The 21889-nt window shown below is 47.6% G+C and overlaps 2 protein-coding genes across 5 annotated transcripts in view; both read left to right on the top strand.

The window, feature by feature from the left end:
- Psmd9 (proteasome 26S subunit, non-ATPase 9) overlaps positions 1–2165 on the top strand; it is a 21050-nt gene extending 18885 nt beyond the window's left edge. The window contains exons 5-6 of the mRNA XM_055605803.1: positions 1352–1440; positions 1929–2165. Coding sequence (XP_055461778.1) covers positions 1352–1440; positions 1929–1956 — 117 coding nt within the window. The 3' untranslated portion in view covers positions 1957–2165. The remainder of the gene's footprint in view (positions 1–1351; positions 1441–1928) is intronic.
- A 2552-nt stretch (positions 2166–4717) lies between these two features.
- Cfap251 (cilia and flagella associated protein 251) overlaps positions 4718–21889 on the top strand; it is a 70736-nt gene continuing 53564 nt past the window's right edge. For 2 of the 4 annotated variants that reach the window (XM_055605804.1, XM_055605807.1), the window contains exons 1-5: positions 4718–5288; positions 6588–7384; positions 8175–8534; positions 13427–13564; positions 15939–16048. In XM_055605804.1, the coding sequence (XP_055461779.1) occupies positions 6710–7384; positions 8175–8534; positions 13427–13564; positions 15939–16048 (1283 nt within the window). In that variant the 5' untranslated portion in view covers positions 4718–5288; positions 6588–6709. The remainder of the gene's footprint in view (positions 5289–6587; positions 7385–8174; positions 8535–13426; positions 13565–15938; positions 16049–21889) is intronic. The other 2 variants (XM_055605806.1, XM_055605805.1) reach the window with 2 other exon arrangements.

Genomic DNA, 21889 nt, shown 5'->3' on the forward strand with positions numbered 1-21889 from the left:
TCTTTCTTTCTTTCTTTCTTTCTTTCTTTCTTTCTTTCTTTCTTTCTATGCTTGTATATATTATATATATTCATATATATATTTAAATATACATATATATGCACATAGCTTTTATTATAAAACAATGCATATTTATTTCATAGGAATGCAGTAAATTCTCCATTGCAATATGGATATTGAAAACATAATATAGCCAGGCACAGTGGCACATGCCTTTAATAAAATTATCTAAAAAGCAGATCCAGAAAGATAGAAAGGAAATTGCTTGGTGGTTGCTGGGTCTGGAGGGATGAGTCTGGAGACTGGGTGCTGATGGTCTTTTGGATGATGCAAACATTCTGCAGTTAGTGGTGATGGCTCTGAGTACAGGAAACCAACTGAGCCATGTTCTTTTTTATATGCAAATTATGTCTCAGTAATAAATATAATGCACATTTATCTTATGCATAGAACCACAGTGCAAAAACATTTAAGGTAAAAATTACAGCCCTGTGTCTCTCCCTCCCTAAGTACCTCCCATGTGTGGTACTTTTGGCCAGGGGGCTGGGGTCCAGCAGGGAACAAAACAAAGGGGCTCCTTGCTTTGAGAGCTTATTGTAGGGTGCAGACATATGTCAGTAGTTCGGGGCATATAGTTTCATGCCTGACAAGTGTTATGAAGGGAGCTCTGGAGGGTTGGAGGAAAACAGTGGCTTCCTGATTTAGTTTGGGGTTGAAAGTGAGTGTTCCCAAGGACTTACCCTTGGTGTGTATAGAAACTGAACAGGTGGAGTGGCAGCGAGAGGAGAGCCTTTGGCTGGATCGCAGGCCTTGGAGGCAGGAGGAGCAAAGCAGCCAAAGGATGCTGGTAGTTGCTCAGAGCCAGGAGAATGCAGAGAAGGGGAGGAGGTGGGCTGGGAGGTGACCTGGTGCCAGGCCACTCAAGGCCTCTGTTGGAGTCCTTCACAAAAATTACCTTCTTTTCCTGTAGCCTTAGGGGGCTGCTGTACCTTTCCAAGATGGGCAGAGTTTGTCTTAGAGATTTCACTGGTGCTGGAGAGAAAAGGTTTGGGGTCAGCTGCCAGCATCTGGGGCTGTGTCCTAATAGGGTCCAAAATAGGAACCAAATGCTCAGATACCTGCACCTATGGGGCACGGTTCTCATTCAAGTCACAATGCTTCCTACTCTTTTTGCCTTCCACCATTTTGAAGTTCTTCATGCCCTTAATGCCAGCGTCAGGAACCCGTCCAGCTCAGGGCCCAAAGCTCTGTCAATTTCATAGTCAGCAGAAAGTGGAATCTCGGCATTTTACTTGAGTCTGTTTTGAGTGCTAAAAACATTGGGGCTGAAATGACCTTATTTGCCTTTCAGAAACCCCTGAATGTGACAGTGATCCGAAGAGGGGAAAAACACCAGCTCAGACTCATTCCAACACGCTGGGCAGGAAAAGGACTGCTGGGGTAAGGCGCCTACTTCCTGCATTCCACACCGTGGTACTGATGAAGTGGTCTCAGATAGAAGGTGGGGGAGCGCTGACAGGGCCACTGAGTGTGGAAACTGGGGGTAAATACTTTTACAAATACTTTCACTGCAGGCAAGAGGCAGTGAGTCCTCGGGTCACCTAAGAGTCTCTGGTTCTCTCGTTTCCTGGGTATTGTCTTTAAGAGAAAGAAAAGTGGCCAGTGAGATGGCTCAGCAGGTAAAGGTTCTGTCAAACCCTGTGACCTGAGTTTGATCCTAGTATCCCCAGGTAAGAGGAGAGAGCTGACTCCTGCAAGTTCTGCCATACACTCAGACTCTTTCATATACATAATGAGTAAGTTAAAAATAACACAACTTTTTAAAAAGAGAAGAGTGTTAAGGAAAAGCCCACAAGGGTGTGCTCCCTCTGCCAGTCTTCCAGGATGGAGCCATCAAGCTTGAATTGTGTTCCTGTTTTCTCTTCCAGCTGCAACATTATTCCTCTCCAGAGATGACTGTCCCCAGGGCCCTGCAGGAAAGCTTCTTCAGTTGGGTCCTGCTCCTGGGCCTGGGAGGCTTTCCTCATTCTCTTCGTTCCCTGAAGTGTAAGGACCTGGAAGAGAGTGGGTGAAGCATGGTCATCAAGGTGGAAGAGATGCTTCAGCTGCCTGGTGTAATCTCTTTCTTTGCATTGAGGGATTATTAAAAATATGATTTCTACCTAGCCACGTCTTGAGCAAATTAGGCCATAGCCCTTTCTGGGAATTCTCTAGATTATGAGCCAGTGAATGGGAATGACTGGCAGATAATGATCTGATGGCCTCATTTCTTTTTTTGAGACAGGGTCTCTGAGTAACTAAGCTATCCTGGAACTCACTGTGTAGACGAGTCTGGCCTTGAGCTGACAGAGATCCTCCTGCCTCTTCCTCATGAGTGATGAGATTGGGGGCATTCACTGCCATGCTAGGTAGCCTTTGAGGAGTATGTATCATACATATATATACTTTATATATACTTATTTTTGAGAATTTCAAACATGTCTATAGTATATTTCTATCATATTTGCTCCCCCCTCCAGCTCCTCCCAGATCTTCCCAGCTTCGTGGATCCCCCCCTTCTAAATAAATAACCTGTTGAGTGCAATTCCTGCTGCCCTCTCCTCATGACTGGGGTTTTCACTGGAGGAGCTTGGTCAACCTTTCAGAGACCACATCTCTAACAGTCACAGGGACTTGGGTGCTTCCCTTTTTTTTAAAGCCCAGTCAGTCTCAGATTTGCTGTATAGTTGAGGATGATCTTGAACTTCGGGTCCTTTCTCTCCAGTTTCCAAGTGCGACATCACCCTCTGCCCAGGCCTTTTCTCTTTTGGTGGGTTGGGGCTTAGAGACAGGGTCTCATGAGGTCAGACTGGCTTGGAGCTCAGTGTATTCCATCCTGGCCTTAAACTTGGGATCGTCCTGGGCTTACAGTGCATGTCACCAAACTTGGCTCCTTGTATACATTTCCTCTTTTCAAATAAACCCAGTTTTGTAGTGGTAGTTGTGGCCCTTGTACCATCCCACCACCTGGATTCCTTACGAGCCTCCAACCCAGCTCAGGCACTGGAAAGAAAGTTGGGCAAAGCACACTAGTTTCCGGCTGACGTCAAGTTGACTCTTGTGCTGGCAACTGAAAACTTGGACTTCATACTCTAGGCAAGCATTCCACTGTGGGCCTGCTTACCCTCCAGCCTCTGAAGTCGGCAGCTGATGGTACCTCTCTGCTTTGAAGCCAAAAATCTGTGGGTATAGAAGATGCTACAGTTTGACGCATCCTCCGAAGCTGGGTCTGTGTACCCACCATAGCTTCGATATGACATCAGCAAAGACTGTGTGGTGGCACAAACCTTTAATCCCAGCACTTGGCAGGCAGAGGCAGGCGGATCTCTGTGAGTTTGGGGCCAGCCTGGTCTACAGAGCTAGTTTCAGGACAGCCAGAGCTACACAGAGAAACCCTGCCTGAGAACAAAGGATTAGCGATGGTCAGGAGGCCTCACAGATTACCCAGTGTGATGTCAGTTTCCTCTTCAATACTGGAAAGCAGCAAGCTTCCCTTCTGTAATAAAAAGACCCTGCAGATGGTGCCTGATTCGGCTTCTGTAGTTGAGCCTTCTGACCATGCCCTGGGGTCAGCGGCTTGAGGTTGCTGATGGAAACACATTTGTGAATGCTGCTTCCTTTTGTTTTCTGTCTTTTGAGATTGTAAAATTGGTATGGGTGATTCCTGCTGGCTCTCTTTCCTCCTTTCTCCATGTGCGCTGGTTATTTCCCCAGTTGCCACCAGTTTTTGTTAATGAAAGTCTGGCCCTTTCTGCGGGGAAGCTTTTGTCCTTGGAGTGGATTTACTGGGTCTAGAGGCAGATACCAGCCTTCTCTGATGGCAGTCATTACTGTCCTGTGCTCCCTGCCTTGAGTTCTCACACTCAACTTGAAGGCCTCCCCAAACTGCTTCAGACAGACAGCCTCATGTACTCTTCCCGTGTAACCAGACTCGCTGTGTTTATCTGTGTTTGCTGCTGAAATTGTAGGTTATAATTCCAGATATTCCCCGGCCTCATTTTAAGTCCCGCACTATAATGAACACAGCTTGCACCATTCAGTTCATCTGTTTTGAAATACACATCTGATCACCAGCACTGGGGCATGGTGGTGTACTGGTCGGGAGAGTCGTTGTTGGTATTTCATAGTCTCCCAGTGTGGCAGCAGAGTCTGGAATCAGGCCCTTTGGCCAGTTCCCTGCAGGCCTCTCCTTGGATAGCACAGGACAGCCACCTCTGGGCTCTTGCGTGAATGGCCTCGGCCAGAGTGACCCTAATGGATTTAACCAAGCTGGGTTTGTAGAAACACTTCCTGATGACAGCAGGATCATGCACGTCACAGAACTTCAATCCCAGGGAGCCAGACTCTGCACACCGCCCTGGTGAGAAGTGGGCAGTTGTGTGTAACATCTGTGAGGCCAGGGAATTGGATGTGGTGCTCAGAGAGTTTTATTCAGTGCTTCATACCGATTCTTGTGTGCATTCCTGGAGAGGCATGAAACATCTGTTCAGCTTCCAGACAGCAAAGGAACAATCCACCCAAATCAGCCTGGTGAGCAGTGAGCCTTCTGGGGTTACTTAAAGGAGTCTCCGGCGACGTCAGTGAAAGACGCACTGCAGCTTGCAGGCACCTCCACTGAAAAGTCCCGTATCTCCCGGCCCCCCTCCCCCCCCCCCCCCCCCCCCCCTAAAGTCTTAGGTAGCCCAGGCTTATTTTGAACCCTTTGGTCTTCCTCTCCCTGGTTCTGGGTTCGCAGGTGTGTGACTTCACACCTGGCCCATCCTCTAGCTTTTTGATTAATTACACTGCTTTTATGAGCTCAGGAATGGCTTCCTGACGCTGCAGGGTCGCTTTTCCCCCTTGAGTTTAATGAGCATGCCCCCCTTTCTACCAGCCTGGTGCCCCAACCTGGGGAAAGTAACTGCAAACCCTACTTTGTTTCATCTTGTCCAACTTTAGGAAAGTCAGAATTGCCAGTGTTGGGGACAGCTCTTGCTAAGGAGAAAGCTAGAGGGTGAGTCGCTAGCCTACCAGCCGGACTCTCCTCTCTCTCCCCTGTTTCTCTTTCTCCCGCGCTCGCTCTTCCTCTTAGACCTGGCTCGAGTAGCTGTTGTCATAGAGACGGAGCTTGGTTGGCAACCGTCACTAGGGAGCGAGGACAAGAGACGCTGGCAGCCGCTTAGGATTCCCAGAGGCAGGACGACCCCGGGCTTTTGGCGAACAAAGTGGGGAAACGTCCCTGTAAGTACGAAGTGGAGATCACAGCTCAGGTAGGGGTCCGTCCTGGCGAGGCAGGGATGTGGGATCTGAGATATCCCAGGAAGAGGAAGTGGCGAAGGCGCTTGGACCTAGTGCTAGGATAGGCCTGGGCGCCAGTCACTGCCCCTGCCCTGCCCCGCCTGGGAAGTCATCCAAGCTAGTTCGCTGGCAAAGTTAACATTGGAAATCAGAGTGGCTTTTTCCCCCCCAAACAGAAGAACTAAATTATAGCTCTGCCGTGCTAAGTCACGCCTCCCGGAGCCGCAGACTTGTCTTTTTGTTTTTTTTTTTTTTGTTTGTTTTTTTTTTTTTCTTTTGTTTTAAAGAAAGATTGGGCTGGTCTAGAAACCTCAGAGATCCGCCTGCCTCTACCTCCTAAATCCTGGGATTACAGACATGGGTCCAGCCGTCCTGCTCCCAAACTCTTTGTTTGTTGTAGATGCAAAATGAGAGAATGTATCAGAGTAATTAAAACTTTTTAAAAATAATTTTATATGCGAGGATGTTTTGTCTAGATGTATGTCTGTGTACCGCGTGTGAAATGCCTGCAGAATCCAAGAGAGGGTGTCAGACACCCCGAAACTGGGGCTCCAGATGGCTGTGAACCACCGTGTCAGAGCTGGGAATCAAACCTGGGTCCTCTGGAAGAGCAGTCGGAGTGCTCTTAACCACTGAGCCACCTCTGCAGCCCAGAATGAAAATTTAATTGTATTTGTTTGTTTGTTTACTGGGGCACATGAAAACCTTTGGGAGTTGGTTTTCTCCTTTCACCATGTGAGTCCTGGGGGTCTACCTTAGGTACACAGACTTGGGGGTTTCACCCCAGAGGACCTTTAAACTGTCAAGTTCTTTGCAACAACAAAGTTGCTTTTATCTCCATAATATCTGACTTTATGTTTTTGCAAGCTCTGTGGGCTGAGTCTGTGTTGAGCAATATTCATGTGTTGCCCCAAGTCTTTAAATCATGCTAGAATTTAGGATTATCATCTTTATTTTTGCCTGTAAGCACATGTGACCAAGGAAGGGTAGAGTGACTTGCCTCCAGTCACCAAAAGAGGGTAGTGAAATGGGGAAGCCTTTAAGCACAACGCTCACACTTGTTACCAGAGTACCCTGTCATCTTATTCCTATCGGCTAATGCCTGACTTAGATATTTTGCTGCTTGTGGAAACATGAATTATTTAAAGTGAGTTAGAAGACTCTAAGATCAGTCCTAGATAGATGGGGGTCCCTGGGAATCAATATTTTAGAGATTTTTAAGATTTGAGCTTGGCTTTCCCAAGAAGATGGCATTCTTTTTACCCTCACAGGAAGGACCCTGAGCGGCTGCTTCCGTGTATTTCAGTATGTTAGTATATGAGGAAGCTCAAGTGGGAAGCAGAGGGGCCTGCTAAAGCTACCTCAGAGTTTCTCCAGTGGAAACTACAGAAGAATGTCAGATTCAGAAAAAGAAGAGGAGAAATATAATCCAAGTTATAAAGAGGAAGATGTGCAACAGGAGCTGGCGGACAATCTGTCATGGGAGGGGTTTCAGGTGGAGGAAGAGGGACTGGAAAGGAGATGGATAGAGGAGGAGGAACAGATAGAGGGAGGAGAGGAAGAAAGAGAAGATCAAGAGAAAGGGGAAGAAGAGAAAGAAATGGGGGGAGAAGAAGAGATGAGAAGTGAGGAAGAAATAGGAGAAGAGATGGGAGGTGAGGAAGAAATGACAGAAGAAGAGATGGGAGGTGAGGAAGAAATGACAGAAGAGACAGGAGGTGAGGAATCGGGGGTGAGAGGTGAGGAAGAGAGCTGGGAGGAAGAAGAGAGACGTGAAGAGGAAAAAGGTGAGGAAAAGGGAGTTGAGAAAAAGGGAAGTAAGGAAGAAGGAGTTGGGGAAGAGGAAGAGGAGAAGGGGGAAAGACAGGAAAAAAAAGAGCAGAAAGAGCAAAGTGGAGAGCAGGAGGAAGAGGAGAAGGAGGAGGAGGTGGAGGAGGAAGTTATTGACATAAAAGAAATTGAGGAAGAACTTGGAAAACTCCAGGAGGAAATGTCAAAGAGGCATGAAAAACCATTTGGGGTGGAGGATATCATGAGCTCTGAGTCATCCCCATCAGGATTTTCATCGGTGAGTCCTGCTGTAACTTCTCCACCCCTTCATTCAGAATCATAGTTGCATGCTTAGTGTGTATCAGGCGACAGGGGTACTAAACCAAGTAAGACACAGTCCCAAGGCTGGAGAGACGGCTTGGCGTTTAGAGCCCTTGTTGTTCTTACTGAGGGTTTGAGTTGGGTTCCCAGCATCTATGATGAATTGTCCTATAACTCCAGGTCCAGGGAATCTGATTCCCTCTTCAGCACTCCTTGAGTGCCCACATAGCGTGAGCGCGCTCACACACACACACACACACACACACACACACACACACACACACACGCTAAAAAGAAAAGGAAACCACATGCTAAAGGCAGTGATTGTGAGAGGCCCAGGAGGGTGGTTTAATCCAGTTTGGAGGATGGTCAATGCAACCTTCCGTGAAGTGTGTGCCTGGCTTGAAAAGGGCCAGTGGGTGAGCTGAAGGTGAGACATACTCATCTTGGGACAGAGTTCCTGTGGTAATAATAGCGGTGTGGATTTCCCACAGCCGAATCCCAAGAAAGAACTCAGCCCTGGTCCAAAGACAAGACTCCCAGAGGTACTTACAAGGGCCTACTGTGTGGCCTTACTGTTGGAAGGTCAAGAGTTAACCTGAACACAGCCATGATTCATTTTTTTAGTACGAAATGCCCTAGGCTCCCTTTTGAACCACCTGATAGTCTGAGTCGTGGCTGACTGGGAATGGAAAAAACAAACAGTGAATGGGAGAAGGTAGCCTTGGGTATCACATGTGAGTGGAATCTTTTGTCTCTTTTTAAAGCGTGAACTCTCAGACAGTAACAAGTCATCCCCCCACTCCGAAAGTCCTCAAGTGAGTGAGCTTTTCAGAGATGGTAGAGTTAAGAGAAAGTCTGAGGAGTCACAGAGGAGGTCACTGGGGAAATCTGAGGACGCTGACCAAAAGCCAGAAGACATTTCAGCCCAAGAACAGAGGGACACAGAACCAAAACAGGAAGATGTTTTCAAAATGGCAAAATTTGGGCGACCTTCCATCCTTCTGGCAGAGGAAGCAAGAAGAAAATCTCCCTTGGAATCAGAGAGCTCTGAGGAGTCACTGGTGTCCATCTCCACAGAGGACGCCTTGTTCCAGAAGGAAGAGGGGAGCAAGGTGTACCCTTTGGTAAGTGTCACAGTGTCACCCTAGGTCTGGACAGTACTGTGAGAAAGGGCATCTGTGAGTGTCTGGGAAGTCCCAGTGTATATGTGCATGAGTGTATGTGTGCGTGTGTGTGCATGTCTGTGCACCCACATGCACGTGAAGGCCAGGGGATAACCTTGGGCGTCTTTCTTCAAACTTTGTCACCATTCTTCTTCTTCTTATTCCTTTATTATTATTGCTGTTGTTTTGTTTTGGTTTTTTTGAGACAGGGTTTCTCTCTGTAGCCCTGTCTTGAAACTCACTCTGTAGACCAGACTGGCCTTGAACTCAAGAGATCTGACTGCCTCTGCCTCCCCAGCATTGGGATTGCCAACAACCATTTCTGTCACGCCTAGCCACTTTCGTTTTTTAAACAGGGGCTCTGAGGATCAAACTCAGTCCTCTCAATGGCATCTCTCCAACCTGAAAAGAAAAATACTTTTTAACCTAATATTTTTCAGACAAACTATGTCTTTTAAAGTTCTGTCAAGAGCTGGGTTGGGAGGGGCACCCATGTTTTAGACCTGGAACTTGATGGTAACATCTGGGTTCAATAACACTGCTCAGCAGGCCGGAAATTCCCAGCATAGCTTTACTGCTGTGTTGGGATTATTTCACAAGGGAGACTCCTGGTCCTCTTTCCCAGCCTGTTCCTCTTCTTCCTTCCTCTTCTCACCATCTTAGACACTGCTAACGTTTCTCCATCATTTTTACTCCTCCTCCCACCTCGCCTTTTCTGCTTTGAGAGCTCCCCAGACCCCAGTCAGAAAGTGACAAAGCTCTGGCCTTTTGCTAGGAATCTGCCCTTGTGGCTGCTGACAGGTCTCCCAGGGAGGCACCATCTGTGAGGTGCAAAAATATTGTCATTTACCCAGCTAAGGGAGAAGAAGCCCCTCCCCCAGCTCTTCCCCATCTGCTGCTTTCTGGAAATTGTTTGGTGGGATCTTTTTTGCTTTTTTCCCCCCCCCCCCCATTTCTTTTCCTATTGATTCATGCCCTTGAAAGATTGATTCTATTTAAAGAGCTTGGTCCTAACACAGAGTGAGCCTTTGAACACAGCTCACATCAGATTTTGGTTTCTCTGTTTTGTTTTGAGACGAGGTTTTTACTATGTAGCCCAGGCGGGCCTGGAAGTTACAACTCTCTTCTATCAGCCTCCTGAGTACTAGGATTATAGCCCTGTACAACTTTGCCAACAATCAGTGATCTCCATTACTCTCCACCTTATTTATTTTTATTGAAAAAAGAAAAAAAAAAAAAAAAAAAGGATGGTGCCTTTATTTGTGAGAGTCATGCACGTGGCCCAGTGCTCATGTGAAAGTCAGTCAGAAAACACCTTTCAGAAATCAGTTTCCCCTCCCTGGCATGTGGGCCTAGGGCCTGAACAGATGTCCTCAGGCGTCTGTTGGCAGCAAGCACGTTTACTCACTGGGCCATCTTGCCACGTCCCTCTTTATTTTTTGAGATAATGTCTCTCACATAGCTGGACGCTCATTACTTGTTCTCTACGCCCCTTTGTTGAGGCGTCCTAGTCAGCGTTCTATTGATGTGAAGAGGCACCATGACCAAGGCAAGGCTTGCAAAAATAAAGCGTTTTTGGGGTCCTGCTTGCAGTTTCAGAGGGTTACCCAGTGATCATCACGGCAGGCAGTGTGGCAGGCACAGTGCTGGAGCCCAGAGCCCACACCCCAGATCCATTTGCAGGTAGCAGGCAGAGAGGAGTGGGGGGCTGGACCTGCACTGAGTTTTTGGAACCTCAAAGCTAAGCAAGAAAATGTATGAACTTACAGGAGCCCTTCTTTCTCAAACCATCGCATTAGTGTTACAAACAAGGCTACCATGCCTGCCTAGCCTTCTTTTCTCCCCTCCCCTCCCCTCCCCGCCCTTCCACTTGTCTTTTCCTCTGGGTCCATCGTCTTTGTCCAGCTGCCTTAGGGAAACCATAGGACCACTGGTGGCCAGGCTTCACCATGGGTCCCGTTCTTGTCAGAAAGAGAGGGAGTAAGAGCTTGTAAGCAGAGTCAGGGTCGCCAACTGCAGGAAAACCCAGTCCCTGTGACGCAGCTGTCATTTTCATGTCCCAGTGCTTTAGAAAAATGTAATTGTCCAAGGTGGTTTATACCCCATGTGTTCATTGGAATGTTAGGAAGGATATGAGGTAAGAGATATGATTAATCCTCTGTTGTCAGTAACTCTGAATGTGGTTCTAGAGTGACTCCAGCATATGAAGGCAGCCCAGTTTGCTTGCTTGTTTGTTTGTTTGTTTGTTTTTCAGAGACACAATTTTTCTGTATAGCCAGGTTGGCCTCAAACTCACAGAGATCCGCCTGCCTCTGCTGGGATTACAGGTGTGTGCCACCACACCCAGCAGGCAGCCCAGTTTTAATCTTGGAAGAACATGACACTTCTTTCCTTCAAAAACAAACATTATCTAGGGGCTGGAGAGAAGGCTGAGCGATTTAGAGCACTTGCAGAGAAGCCAGGTCCAATTCTCAGCACACGGCAGCTCACAACCATCTGTAACTCTGGCTCTAGGGATCTAATGCTCTGGCCTCTGCAGGCGCCAAGAACGCATGCAGTACATTCACAAAATTATTTAGCTTATGTTTGTGTATGTGTACATATGTGTGTTACAGCACACATATGCATGTAGCATGCATCTAAGCGTCCCTTCCACCCTGTGGATCCTGGGGATTGAACTCATGTCATCAGGCTTGGTGGCAAGCACTTTCATTGCTGAGCCATCTTGCCAGCCCTTCTTCTTTTCGTTGTTGTTGTTGTTGTTAGTTAATATGTTATTGGGTATGTGTACACGGTATGTGTGCATAGAAGTCAGAAGACAACCCTGCAGCGTTGTTTCTCTCCACTTTTACATCAGTTCTGGACACTAAGCTCAGGTCACTGGCCTTGTACAGCAAGCTCCTTTACCCTGGGAGCCATCTTGGTGGCCCCTTGTTTTGCTTAAAAAAAAAAACAAAAACAAAAAAGCTGGTTCTCATATAGTCCAAGCAGGTTTCAAATGCACTATGTTGCCAAGGCTAATCTACTTCGTTCTTTCTTCCTTTTCTTCTTTATTTCTGTCTGTCTTTTCTTTCTTTCTTCCTTTCCTTTTCTTTCCTTCCCTTTCCTTCCTTCCTTCCTACTTTCCTTCTCTTTCTTTCTTTCTTTCTTTCTTTCTTTCTTTCTTTCTTTCTTTCTTTCTTTCTTTCTTTCTTTCTTTCTTTCTTCCGAGACAGTTTCTCTGTGTAGCCTTGGCTGTCCTGGACTTACTTTGTAGATCAGGCTGGCCTCGAACTCAGAGTCATCTCATCCGCCTCTGCCTCCCTGGGATTACAAGCTTGCATCAGCGCACCCAGCTAGGAGTATTTCCTGCCTCATGACTGATTTTAAAGTGACAGAATGAAATTTCAAGATGAACATGATGATCCTATTAGGATTAACAAGTGTCCAAAGGGACAGTTTCATTTGCATAAGCAGCTTTTTAGAACCAAGCCAAATATTAAGTCATTCTGTTCCTAGAAGGCAGAGCTTGAGACAGTTATGATCCCACAGTCCCACCAATCCTGCCCACGCAATCCAAGATCTAAAGAGAAACACAGATTCCAGGGAGCAGGCATATGGAAGCAGGAAGGCTGGGGAATGAACACTGCATAAATGAACATGCCTGTTACCTACCCTGTCTGTCTTGGGAAGAAATACACGGTATCACCATTCAACTTCCTAAGTGTTGTTCCAAGAGAAGAAAGACAGCTTGATGCTATATTCAGAAGTCTGTCGTTCAACCTCCACCTCTTTCAACACCGCTTTAAGCTGATTGGATTTCATGTGTGAGAGAGAGAGCAGCTTCAGGCTCATGGAAAATTTGAGAGGACAGTACAGAGTCTCCATGTATCCCTTGGTGCCGCTACCTCCAGATTCCCCGCCCATCACCAGCTTTCACTGGTGTGACGCGTTTGCCAGCACTGATATGGCAGGGCTAACGCACTATTAGCAGATCACGTTATCGGGAGGTGCGTTGTACATCCTGTGGTGTTGATGACTGTGTAACTCTGCACAGCCCCTGGTTCAGTCTCACTAGGAGAGGGTCTGTCTAGAACTGCCCTGCATGCCTCCCGTCCCCTCTCCCTCCTCCTCCAGAAGCCGGGCAGCTGCTGATCATTTACAACCTCACAGTAGTTTTTCCCTTTCCAAAAGGTCTCAGCTTCTCATTTCAGAAGACTCTTATTGCAGCATCGCTCCCAGAAGTGTAGACGTAGTTATTTGGTGTCTGTGTGTGGTGCTGGTATTTGAAGTTGGGGCTTTGCCCAGGCTAGGCAAGTACACTCTACCACTGAGATGCACCTCAGCCTGGTACGTAGAGAAACTTTTTCTGGGAGAAGACAGAGCAGCAACAGCAACCAAAACACAAAACCAAGCAGGTGACCCAGCTATTCAGGTCCAGTGCTTGCTTTTTCGTAAACCTGCTCAGTTAGCTCATTGCACCTTCTCTGCTCTATGTTTTCAGGAAGTGAGTAATGCACTCATTAAGTGCTCACTCTATATTAGCACCGAGTGGGGCTTCAAGCCTGGGGAGTGGGAGAACAGAAAAGTGTTTTGTATGGTGTTAAAGACCCTCCCACCCTGTCTCCTTCCCTGCCCTCTCCCTCCCTCCATCCTTTCATTCTTTGTGGAAGAAGTAGGGCAGTCAGGAGGATTAGGAGTAAAAGGCCACCCTTTAGCTCTGTAGTGAGCTTACAGCCCACCCGGGTTATACACAAATGAAAAGGTTTCTTTTCCTTGGACCATCAGAGTCATTCTCCTCCAGAGGCCGATGGGTAGGGCCCGCAGGAGCCACAGCACACCAGTGGTTCCCTGCGTTTGTCTTTGTCTCCTAGTCTATGACCTGGTCCTATGGATGGAACAATTCCCTCCCTGTCTTCTACCTCCGGGAGAACCAGAGAGTCCTTCTCTACGTTTGTGGTAACACCGCCGTCATCTACAGCTGGGTCAGGAACTGCCAGTACCACCTTCAGGTAAGTGAGGTGTGTCTCCCTGTGAGCAAAAAGATGGTTTTGTTTTTTTCATTGTTGTTTGTGGGTTTTCGTTTTTATTTATCTCATTTTGATTTTTCAAGACAGGGCTTCTCTGTGTAGCCTTGGCTGTCCTGGCTGGACTTGTAGACCAGACTGGCCTCGAACTCACAGAGATCCACCTGCCTCTGCCTCCCTGAGTGCTGGGATTACAGACGTGCACCACCAGGCCAGGCTGGAAAAAGAGACACATAGCTTACACGTAGAGCTTTGCCGTGGCTCCCAGGTTGGCCTCAGTGCCTCGCTGCCGTATTTGCTGGCATTTCCTTCCTTCAGCAGATTCTCCCGTTAGAGACAGGTGTTAGGAACAGAGAGATGGCTCAGCCTGCAAGCACCAAGCCTGATAAGCTACCTGAGCTTGCCCCCCCCCCCCCGACCTCACGGTAGGAGGTAGGAGAGGAGCAATTCCTGTGGGTCGTCCTCTGGCCTCATCTTGTGCACCGAGGCAGGTGTACCGGCCCCAGCACGAACTCCCACTCTCCCTCCCTCTCTCTCTCACACACACATACACAGGCATACATGTGGGCATACACAAACGTAACAAAGAAAAAGAAAATAAGAGAAGCACGAGCCGTCGCCCACTGTCGGCATCCAATCAGTACCCACTGAGAAACAGTATTTGGTAGTAATTTTATCATTTCGAGAAATGGAAACATCTGGATGTGTACATCTCTGAAAAACAAACAGACAAAAACAAAACAAACAAAAAACCAAAAACCTAACGTGGCAGCATAGACTGTGTCCCCACAAAAGTGTGAGGAGTTACGGAGGGCGGCTGCTCACTGGACCCTCAGACCCACAGCCACTTAGTGTCAGGTTCTTATTTTCACGAGGGAAGGTGGAGTGCGCCCAGGTGATGGAGGAGGAGCCTGAGGCGTGGAGTGTCCAGTGACTAGCCCAGGCTGCACTGCCATGCGGTGACTCTGGGTCTTAGGACTTGGAAGGCCTCAGGAGGCCAGGGGTCCTCCTGTCCTTCCCTCACTCTGCATTCTAAGAAACATTACAGATACATAGTGAGAAACAGTACGGTGCTTCTTGTTATTTCAGCCCCCTGTCCTCCTCTGGCGTCCTCTGTGCCTGCCTTCCTCACACCGCTTGCCTCCTCCACCCCTGATAGTCTGGCCCCTTTCACGGTCATCATTTTCTACCTGAATGTCCTGTTTCTGGGTGCCCGCTGTCTGCTGCTGACTTGGTTATCAGCCCTGTGCTGCCTTTTCATGATTGTGTGACGTCACAGAACCACTCTTAGTCAACACCAAGATCAAAAGGATCACAAAGTATTTCCCAAGCACCTCGGTAGTGCTCCGCGTGGCAGTGGGATGCAGCCTTAGGTTTTCCTTCCTGATGAAAGCAGTGAGCAAGTCCCATCGAGGCTGGGTTAGGTATACACCACCAAGTACAGGAGCCACAGAGGGGAGTGACGGGGTGGGCAGGCAGGCAGCTCCTACAGGTGCAGCATAACCCACATGAGCCTTGCCGTGCCAGTTCTCAACTAGGACTGACTTTGACCATTTATGCACACTGCAACTGCATCCTAACCATTGCCGAGTTTCAGATTAATTAGCTGTGGCCACAGACAAGAACTGATGAAGCCCCATCCTCACAGAACTCCCAGTCTGTGATACAAAAGATACTGAATCAGGGAGCATAAAGATATAAACACGGAGTAACTAGTGCTTGGATGGGATGGGAAGGCGTGCCAATGAGGTCATGACGAGAGAGACCCTAGACTGCTGAGCGGGGACCATAAAGGTCCCGTTTCTGCTGAGAATGAGAAAATGAGCCAACAGGACAGGCTGAGGCAGAACCCTCCAGATAGAAGCTGCCTCAAGGGCTAAGGCCTTATGTGTGAAGGCTGGAGAAGAGGCCAGTGTGGCTGACGAGGAGGAGGTGGCAGACTGGAATAAGGAGGGAGGGAATTGTAATGAGGACCACGTCCTGCAAGACTGCTGTCAGCTCTGTGCATGTTTCTGGAAGATTCCTCTGTTGTGTGGGTGTTGGGTCCGAATCAGAGACCAGTGAGCCGAAGAGCTGTCCAGCAATCCATGGTGAGCAGTGTTTGTGAGGCCAGCAGGGAGTTCAGAGGTCCTGGTTGGACTGGGTACTAACCTCCATCCCTAGGGAGGGCCTCCTCCTTCAGAGAATGCAGCTCCTTCGGCTTTGTGGAGGGAGGGGAAGTCTTGAGAAGCTACCCCCAACTCCAAACCACAAGCGCGCACGAGCTTTGGAAGGAGCTCAGGGCTATATGGGCACAGGCCTCCCTGAGGTCCACACTGTTTCCCCATCATTTCTAAGTGTGTCTTCTCCATTTCCACAGGGCCACCCGAACATCATCTCCTGTCTCTGTGTCAGCGAAGACAGGCGGTGGATTGCCACAGCAGACAAAGGACCAGACTGCCTCATCATGATATGGGATTCCTTCACAGGGTAGGCTGTGTGCTCGGATCCTTCTCACTCTGATTTCCGTAGAAGACGGGCCACTGTGGCCAAGAAAGGGCTAAATAATGTTGTTGCCAAGAAACCTGGTTGGTTGATGGCCCAGAGTGGACTGGACTGAAAGGAGGTTACTGTAAATCCAAAGACTGCGTTTTTAAAAAGCATTACCCTTTCAGGTTTTGAGTAAACATGAGTCCCCCAAGGCCCTATGCAAACCATTCTACACACCTAGCACTGTGAGGGTCAGTGGAGCATTTTTCAGAACTTAGACGCAGAAAGGGGCTCTAGACTGACAGACCGAAGGCCCTGGTTGGGGGTGGAGTAACAGTTGAGTCAAGATGAATAAGACTGTTGGGCAGGACTTCTGTTTAACGCCCTGGAGGGGGGTACGCAGGGCTGCCGTCCATCCACCGAGCACTGGCCTCCACGGTCCTGTTCCCTAATCCCCCATCCTCACTTGAACCGACTTTTAGTAACACTCAACACTGCGCCTCCCAAGGTTGTTCCCTCTAGTCTCTTCTCAGGGTCCCACCCCCTGGGCATCCCATAACTGTGGAAGGTGGCACAAGGCTGCTTTATCCTCTGGACCGTTACCACCACAACCCTATCCACACGTCCTCCCAGCGAGGAAGCTGCAGCGTTTCCGGGTACCTGCTGCTAAAATGGCGGGAAGTCCTGTGGCATTGCCCTCGCTCTCGTGTCCATCCCCCCCCCCCGGCCTCTGCTGCCCCCACAGGCTCCCAGGTGCCTCCTCGGGGTCAGTCTTTGACTAGTCAGACTTTGAAATGTTTTTTTTTTTTATTTTATTTTTGAGGGTCTCACTATGTAGACCTGGCTCTACCGGAACTCACAGAGATCTGCCCGCCTCTGCCTCCCAAGGGCTGAGAGTACATAGGTGCCCCACAAGCTTTTAATGTTTCTTATTGTAAAATACAGACAACTTAAAAATCACCTTGTTACCAATTTTAGTTATTCTTTCTACACTTCTGGCCTCAAATTTATAGAGATCCACATGCCTCTGCCTCCCAAGCACTGAGATCAAGCCACCACTGGCTGGCTATTGTTTTTACATTTATTTATCTGTGTGTGTCCACACATGCCACAGCACATATATGGGGCTCATAGATGCTAGTGGGGGGTCTGTTCTGTCCTTTGTGTGAGTTCTGAGGGTGTTAAACTCAGGCCTCTAAGCTTGCCAGCAGGAGCCTATTTGCACTGAGCCATCTCACCAGCCCTATTTTATTTTTTGATTGTTTGGGGTCAGGGTTCGCTATAAAATCCAGCCTGTCCTTGAACTCACAACCCTCCCGAGTTACAAGTCTACACTACCGTACCCAGAAGCCATTTTTTTTTTTTTTTTCAGGACAGGGTTTCTTTATGTAGCCCTGGCTGTCCTGGACTTGCTTTGTAGACCAGGCTGGCCTTAAATTCAGAGATCGACCTGCCTCTGCCTCCTAAGTGCTGGGATTACAGGCGTGCGCCACCCCCGCCAGGGCTGGCGGCCATTTTGAATTGTGTCAACCAGTGGCATTAGTTACACCACAGTGAGCTGCTTCAGATATTGTCATCACTGCAGATAGCAGCTGTGTTCTGAGGAGCTCCCGTTCTCTCTCCTCAGCTCCTCTGACACACCTTCTGTCTTCACAGATGTGTCTACTCCAGACATTTACTGGGAACAGAGTCTTGCAACATGCGGCCTTTATGCTTCTCTCACAGAGTATAACACCCCTGAAGGTCTCCCCTGTTGTAGCAGCCCAGTCTGGTTTGTTTTTGTTGTTCTTGTTTTGTTGTTTTTGTTTTGTTTTGTTTTTTCAAGACAGGGTTTCTCTGTGTAGCCCTGGCTGTCCTGGAACATGCTTTATAAACCAGGCTGGCCTCAGACTCACAGAGATCCACCTGCCTCTGCCTCTGGAGTGCTGGGATTAAAAGTGTGTGCCACCACCACCCAGCTAGTCTTTTTTGTTTTGTTTTGTTTTGTTTTTGAAAAGATTTATTTAGAGGTTTGAGCAATGGGCCAATGGTTAAGAGCACTGGCTTCTCTTCTAGAGGACCTGGATTCGATTCTCTTCACTCGCATAGTAAGCGGCTCACAACCTTCTGTAGTTCCAATCCCAGGGACTCCTGTGCCCTTTCTGGCCTCTAGGAGCCCTGCATGCGTGCAGTGCGTAGTCATATATGCAGACAAAACACTCATACACAAACACACAAATAATTAAATACTGCATTTTCATTTTATGTGTGTGGGAAGTGAGAAGAGGCCATTGGATTCCTGGGGGTGGAGTTACAGAATATTGTAAGCCACCATGTGGGTGCTGGGAATCAAACCTGGGGCCTCCAGAAGAGCAGCTGGTCCTCTTAACTGCTAAACCATCTCTCTAGCTCCCACCTTATCCTTTTTATGGCTGCATAGTATTCCATTATATGGATAAACCTATGCTTTATTTATTCATTTGTTGCTTTGTAAATTTTAACTTTAATATATATTTTAAAATTTTAAACCATACTATATGTTATGTATAGTAACATATAGTTTACATATCAAATAACACTGTGATCAAATGATTTGATATGATTTTAAACAGATGTTGGGGAAAAATTACTTTTTCTATGGCCAATGCAATCTTTTATATACAGATCTTGTAACGTATTCTCGTATGTATGTAAACAGTAAAATTGTAGGTAAATTAAGAGACCAAAAGAACATACTATCTGTGGACAAGGAAGGCTGTAGTATAGGTGAAAGGACAGATGAATCACAAAAGACAACATAAAGCTATTTTCTCTCTCATCTCAACACTCTCATTTTTTAAAATGATTTTTTAAAAAAGGTTTTTTTTTTTTTTAATTTATTATGTACACAGCATTCTGCCTGCATGTGAGCCTTCACACCAGAAGAGGGCAGCAGATCTCACTACAGATGGTTGTGAGCCGCCATGTGATTGCTGGCAATTGAACTCAGGACCTTTGGAAGAGCAGCCAGTGCTCTTCACCTCTGAGCCATCTCTCCAGCCCCCCCCCTTTTTTTTTTTTTTACCATGCTTTGTTTTCCTGTGCTGGAGTATGAATTCAGCTTTCTGTGTGTTGAAGTAGCTAGAACCACCTTTGCATTCCAGGAGACCCCAGCACTTCTAATCCTTTGTGGAAGTGACCGTGAATGTTGGGTTCTCTCTCTCTTTAACATTTCATCTATCTATCTATCTATCTATCTATCTATCTATCTATCTATCTATCTATCTATCTATCTATCTATCTATCTAATCTATCTATCTATCTATCTAGTATGTGTATGGGTGACTTGTCTGAATGTAAGTCTGTGCACCACATGCATGCACTGCCTGAGACAGCCAGAAGAGGGCATCAGATCCCCTGGGGTTAAGACGGCTGTGAACTGTCATGTGGGGTGCTGGGACCCAAACCCACGTTCTCTTCCAGAACAGCAAGTGCTTTTAGCCGCTGAGCCATCTCGCCAGCCCTGGGCTTTCTTTCAAATTCCACTGACCATCAGTGCAACGGAAATGAGGCATGACTTGTCGCTGAAGACATTTGTCACAAATTTAATGAAAAACCAAATGAATGACTTTAGCTGGAAACTGAAGCCTGCACTGGCCACCGTCTCCAGTTACATTGCTTTCCCCGGTGACAATAAGCCCAGTGCGCTTCCCTCTAGAACATGTGCTGCTGATTTAAACACAGAGGGCGTTCAGTGTGTAGCTTTCCCGCGCCATGTTTGGCACACTCATTTCACAAGCATAAATCCAATCGTGTGGCTCTCCTGTGGAGGGCACCATTGCCCCATCAGCCCTGGTTACAGAGAACTGTCTTCACCTTCACGCCTGAGATCCCTGTGGGCTGTGTGGCACCCCGCATTCCCCTGCTGCAGAGCCCCCGTGACAGCGACTGTGAACAGCGCTCTGCTGACGCAGCCAGCAGCGTCAGCTGGCTAGAATAAGTCGGGTTCCCCCTGTCATTTGAGAGGCTCCGGCTAGCTAAAATGCAGCCCCAAACACTCACTTGCATGGCTGGGCATGGCAGCGCGGGGTTCAGCCAGCCATCTCAGCCCTTGCAAGTAACGAAACATCCACCTTGACCCTGAGGGAAAACTGACCGGTGTAAGAGAATGTCCACAAACATCTACCAACATCTATCATCTTCTTCTATGTCCTTCTTAGAAGCCTCTGTTGACGGCCGCCTCCATGGCTAGACCCAGTATGAACAGTGCTGATCCATTAGTGCTTTCTTGTTGATGACGTGGACTCCCAGATAGAGTCAGAACTTTTTTTTTTTTTTTTTTTTTTTTTTTCTGAGATAGAGTCTCACTATGTAGCCCAGACAGGTGCTTGGTATGAGTTCTATGATAGCTTATGGTCCATAAAAGATTATTTGGAGGCTGTTTTAGTCTTAGTGACAAGGCAAACAAACAAACAAAAACATTTTTCCTTCAACATCTTACTCAGACAGGAGGCAGAGACAGGCTGATCACTGTGAGTTCCAGGCCAGCCTGGTCTACAAAGCGAGTTCAGGACAGCCAAGGCTACACAGAGAAACCCTGTCTCAAATTAAAACAAGAAACAAAAAACAAACAAAACCCCTCACTCAGGGGTAGGGATGTAGTTCCATGCTGGAGCACCCACGGAGCCTGTGTGCGACTCAGGCCCAGCCCCCGCCGCTGCAGCCACAAGGACAGCAAAAGGTTAACTGGTTGTGGTGGTAAACATTGTAACCCCTGCAGCTGGAGGCTGAGACAGGGGGGCTGTGAGTGTCGGGCTAGCTGGGGTTACACAGTGAATTCCCAGGTCATCCGAGACTAGAGGCCACTGTTTCAAACAGGTCTTTTTGTTTGTTTGGTTTTTGAGACAGGGTTTCTCTGTGTAACCCTGGCCGTCCTGGAATTCACTTTGTAGACCAGGCTGGCCTCGAACTCACAGAGATCCGCCTGCCTCAGCCTCCTGAGTGCTGGGATTACAGGCGTGCGCCTTCACGCATATTTTTGCAGTCGCCTTTGATGAGCCTTTGATTAATGTATGGTTATGCAACTAACCTGGGTGTAGAAATGAAATATATTCAGTTTTGGGTTTAATTTTTTGTGGTCTAATTAAGAAACAAATTTCTCACCAATAATTAAGTAATTCCTATAAATCTAATAAATTTATCCATAAATATGTAAACCTTAAGCTCTCTTAAGGATTTCTAACACTATAAATCTAAAATGATTTCTATTAAGAACTGGAAGTCTAAATCAGCCGCACATTTTAACTTAGAGCTAATCTGCTAGAGACCCTGATACCTCGGGGTATCTCTTACCCTTTCTATAGTCCCAAAATGACAAACGAGTGTTTTTGGGTCCCACCTATATGTTAATACCACAGATCCGACTGACTTGCCTTCTGTGTATGTAATTTGCAACCTCTCAGGGGCCGAGATGCAATCTCCCTCTGTGAACCCGGAGCTGCCATTCCCAGCCATGTGAGGGCGGCCATGCAAGTGAGTGTTTGGGGCTGCATTTCAGTTAGCCGAAGCTTCTCAAATGACAGGGAGAACTTGAGCGCAGGCTTGTTCCAGCCAGCTGATGCTGCTGTGACACGAAGAGGGCTGTTGATAGTCGCTGTCACAGGGGCTCTGCGAGCACACATCTGTCACAGGGGCCAAATGTTGACTTTGGGGAACCATCTTCTACTATTCTCTACCTTATTCACTGAAACAGGGTCAGTCCGTCGAACCCAGAGTTTGCCAATATGCCTAGTCTAGCTAGCCAGCTTGATCTGGGGTCCTGGTCTTTGCTTTCTAAGCACTAGATTAACAAGGAGGGGCACCACAGCTGCCCAGCATTTACAC

Source organism: Psammomys obesus, unplaced genomic scaffold, assembly GCF_907164565.1.
Source record: "Psammomys obesus unplaced genomic scaffold, mPsaObe1.curated_primary_1811, whole genome shotgun sequence".
Lineage (NCBI taxonomy): Eukaryota > Metazoa > Chordata > Mammalia > Rodentia > Muridae > Psammomys > Psammomys obesus.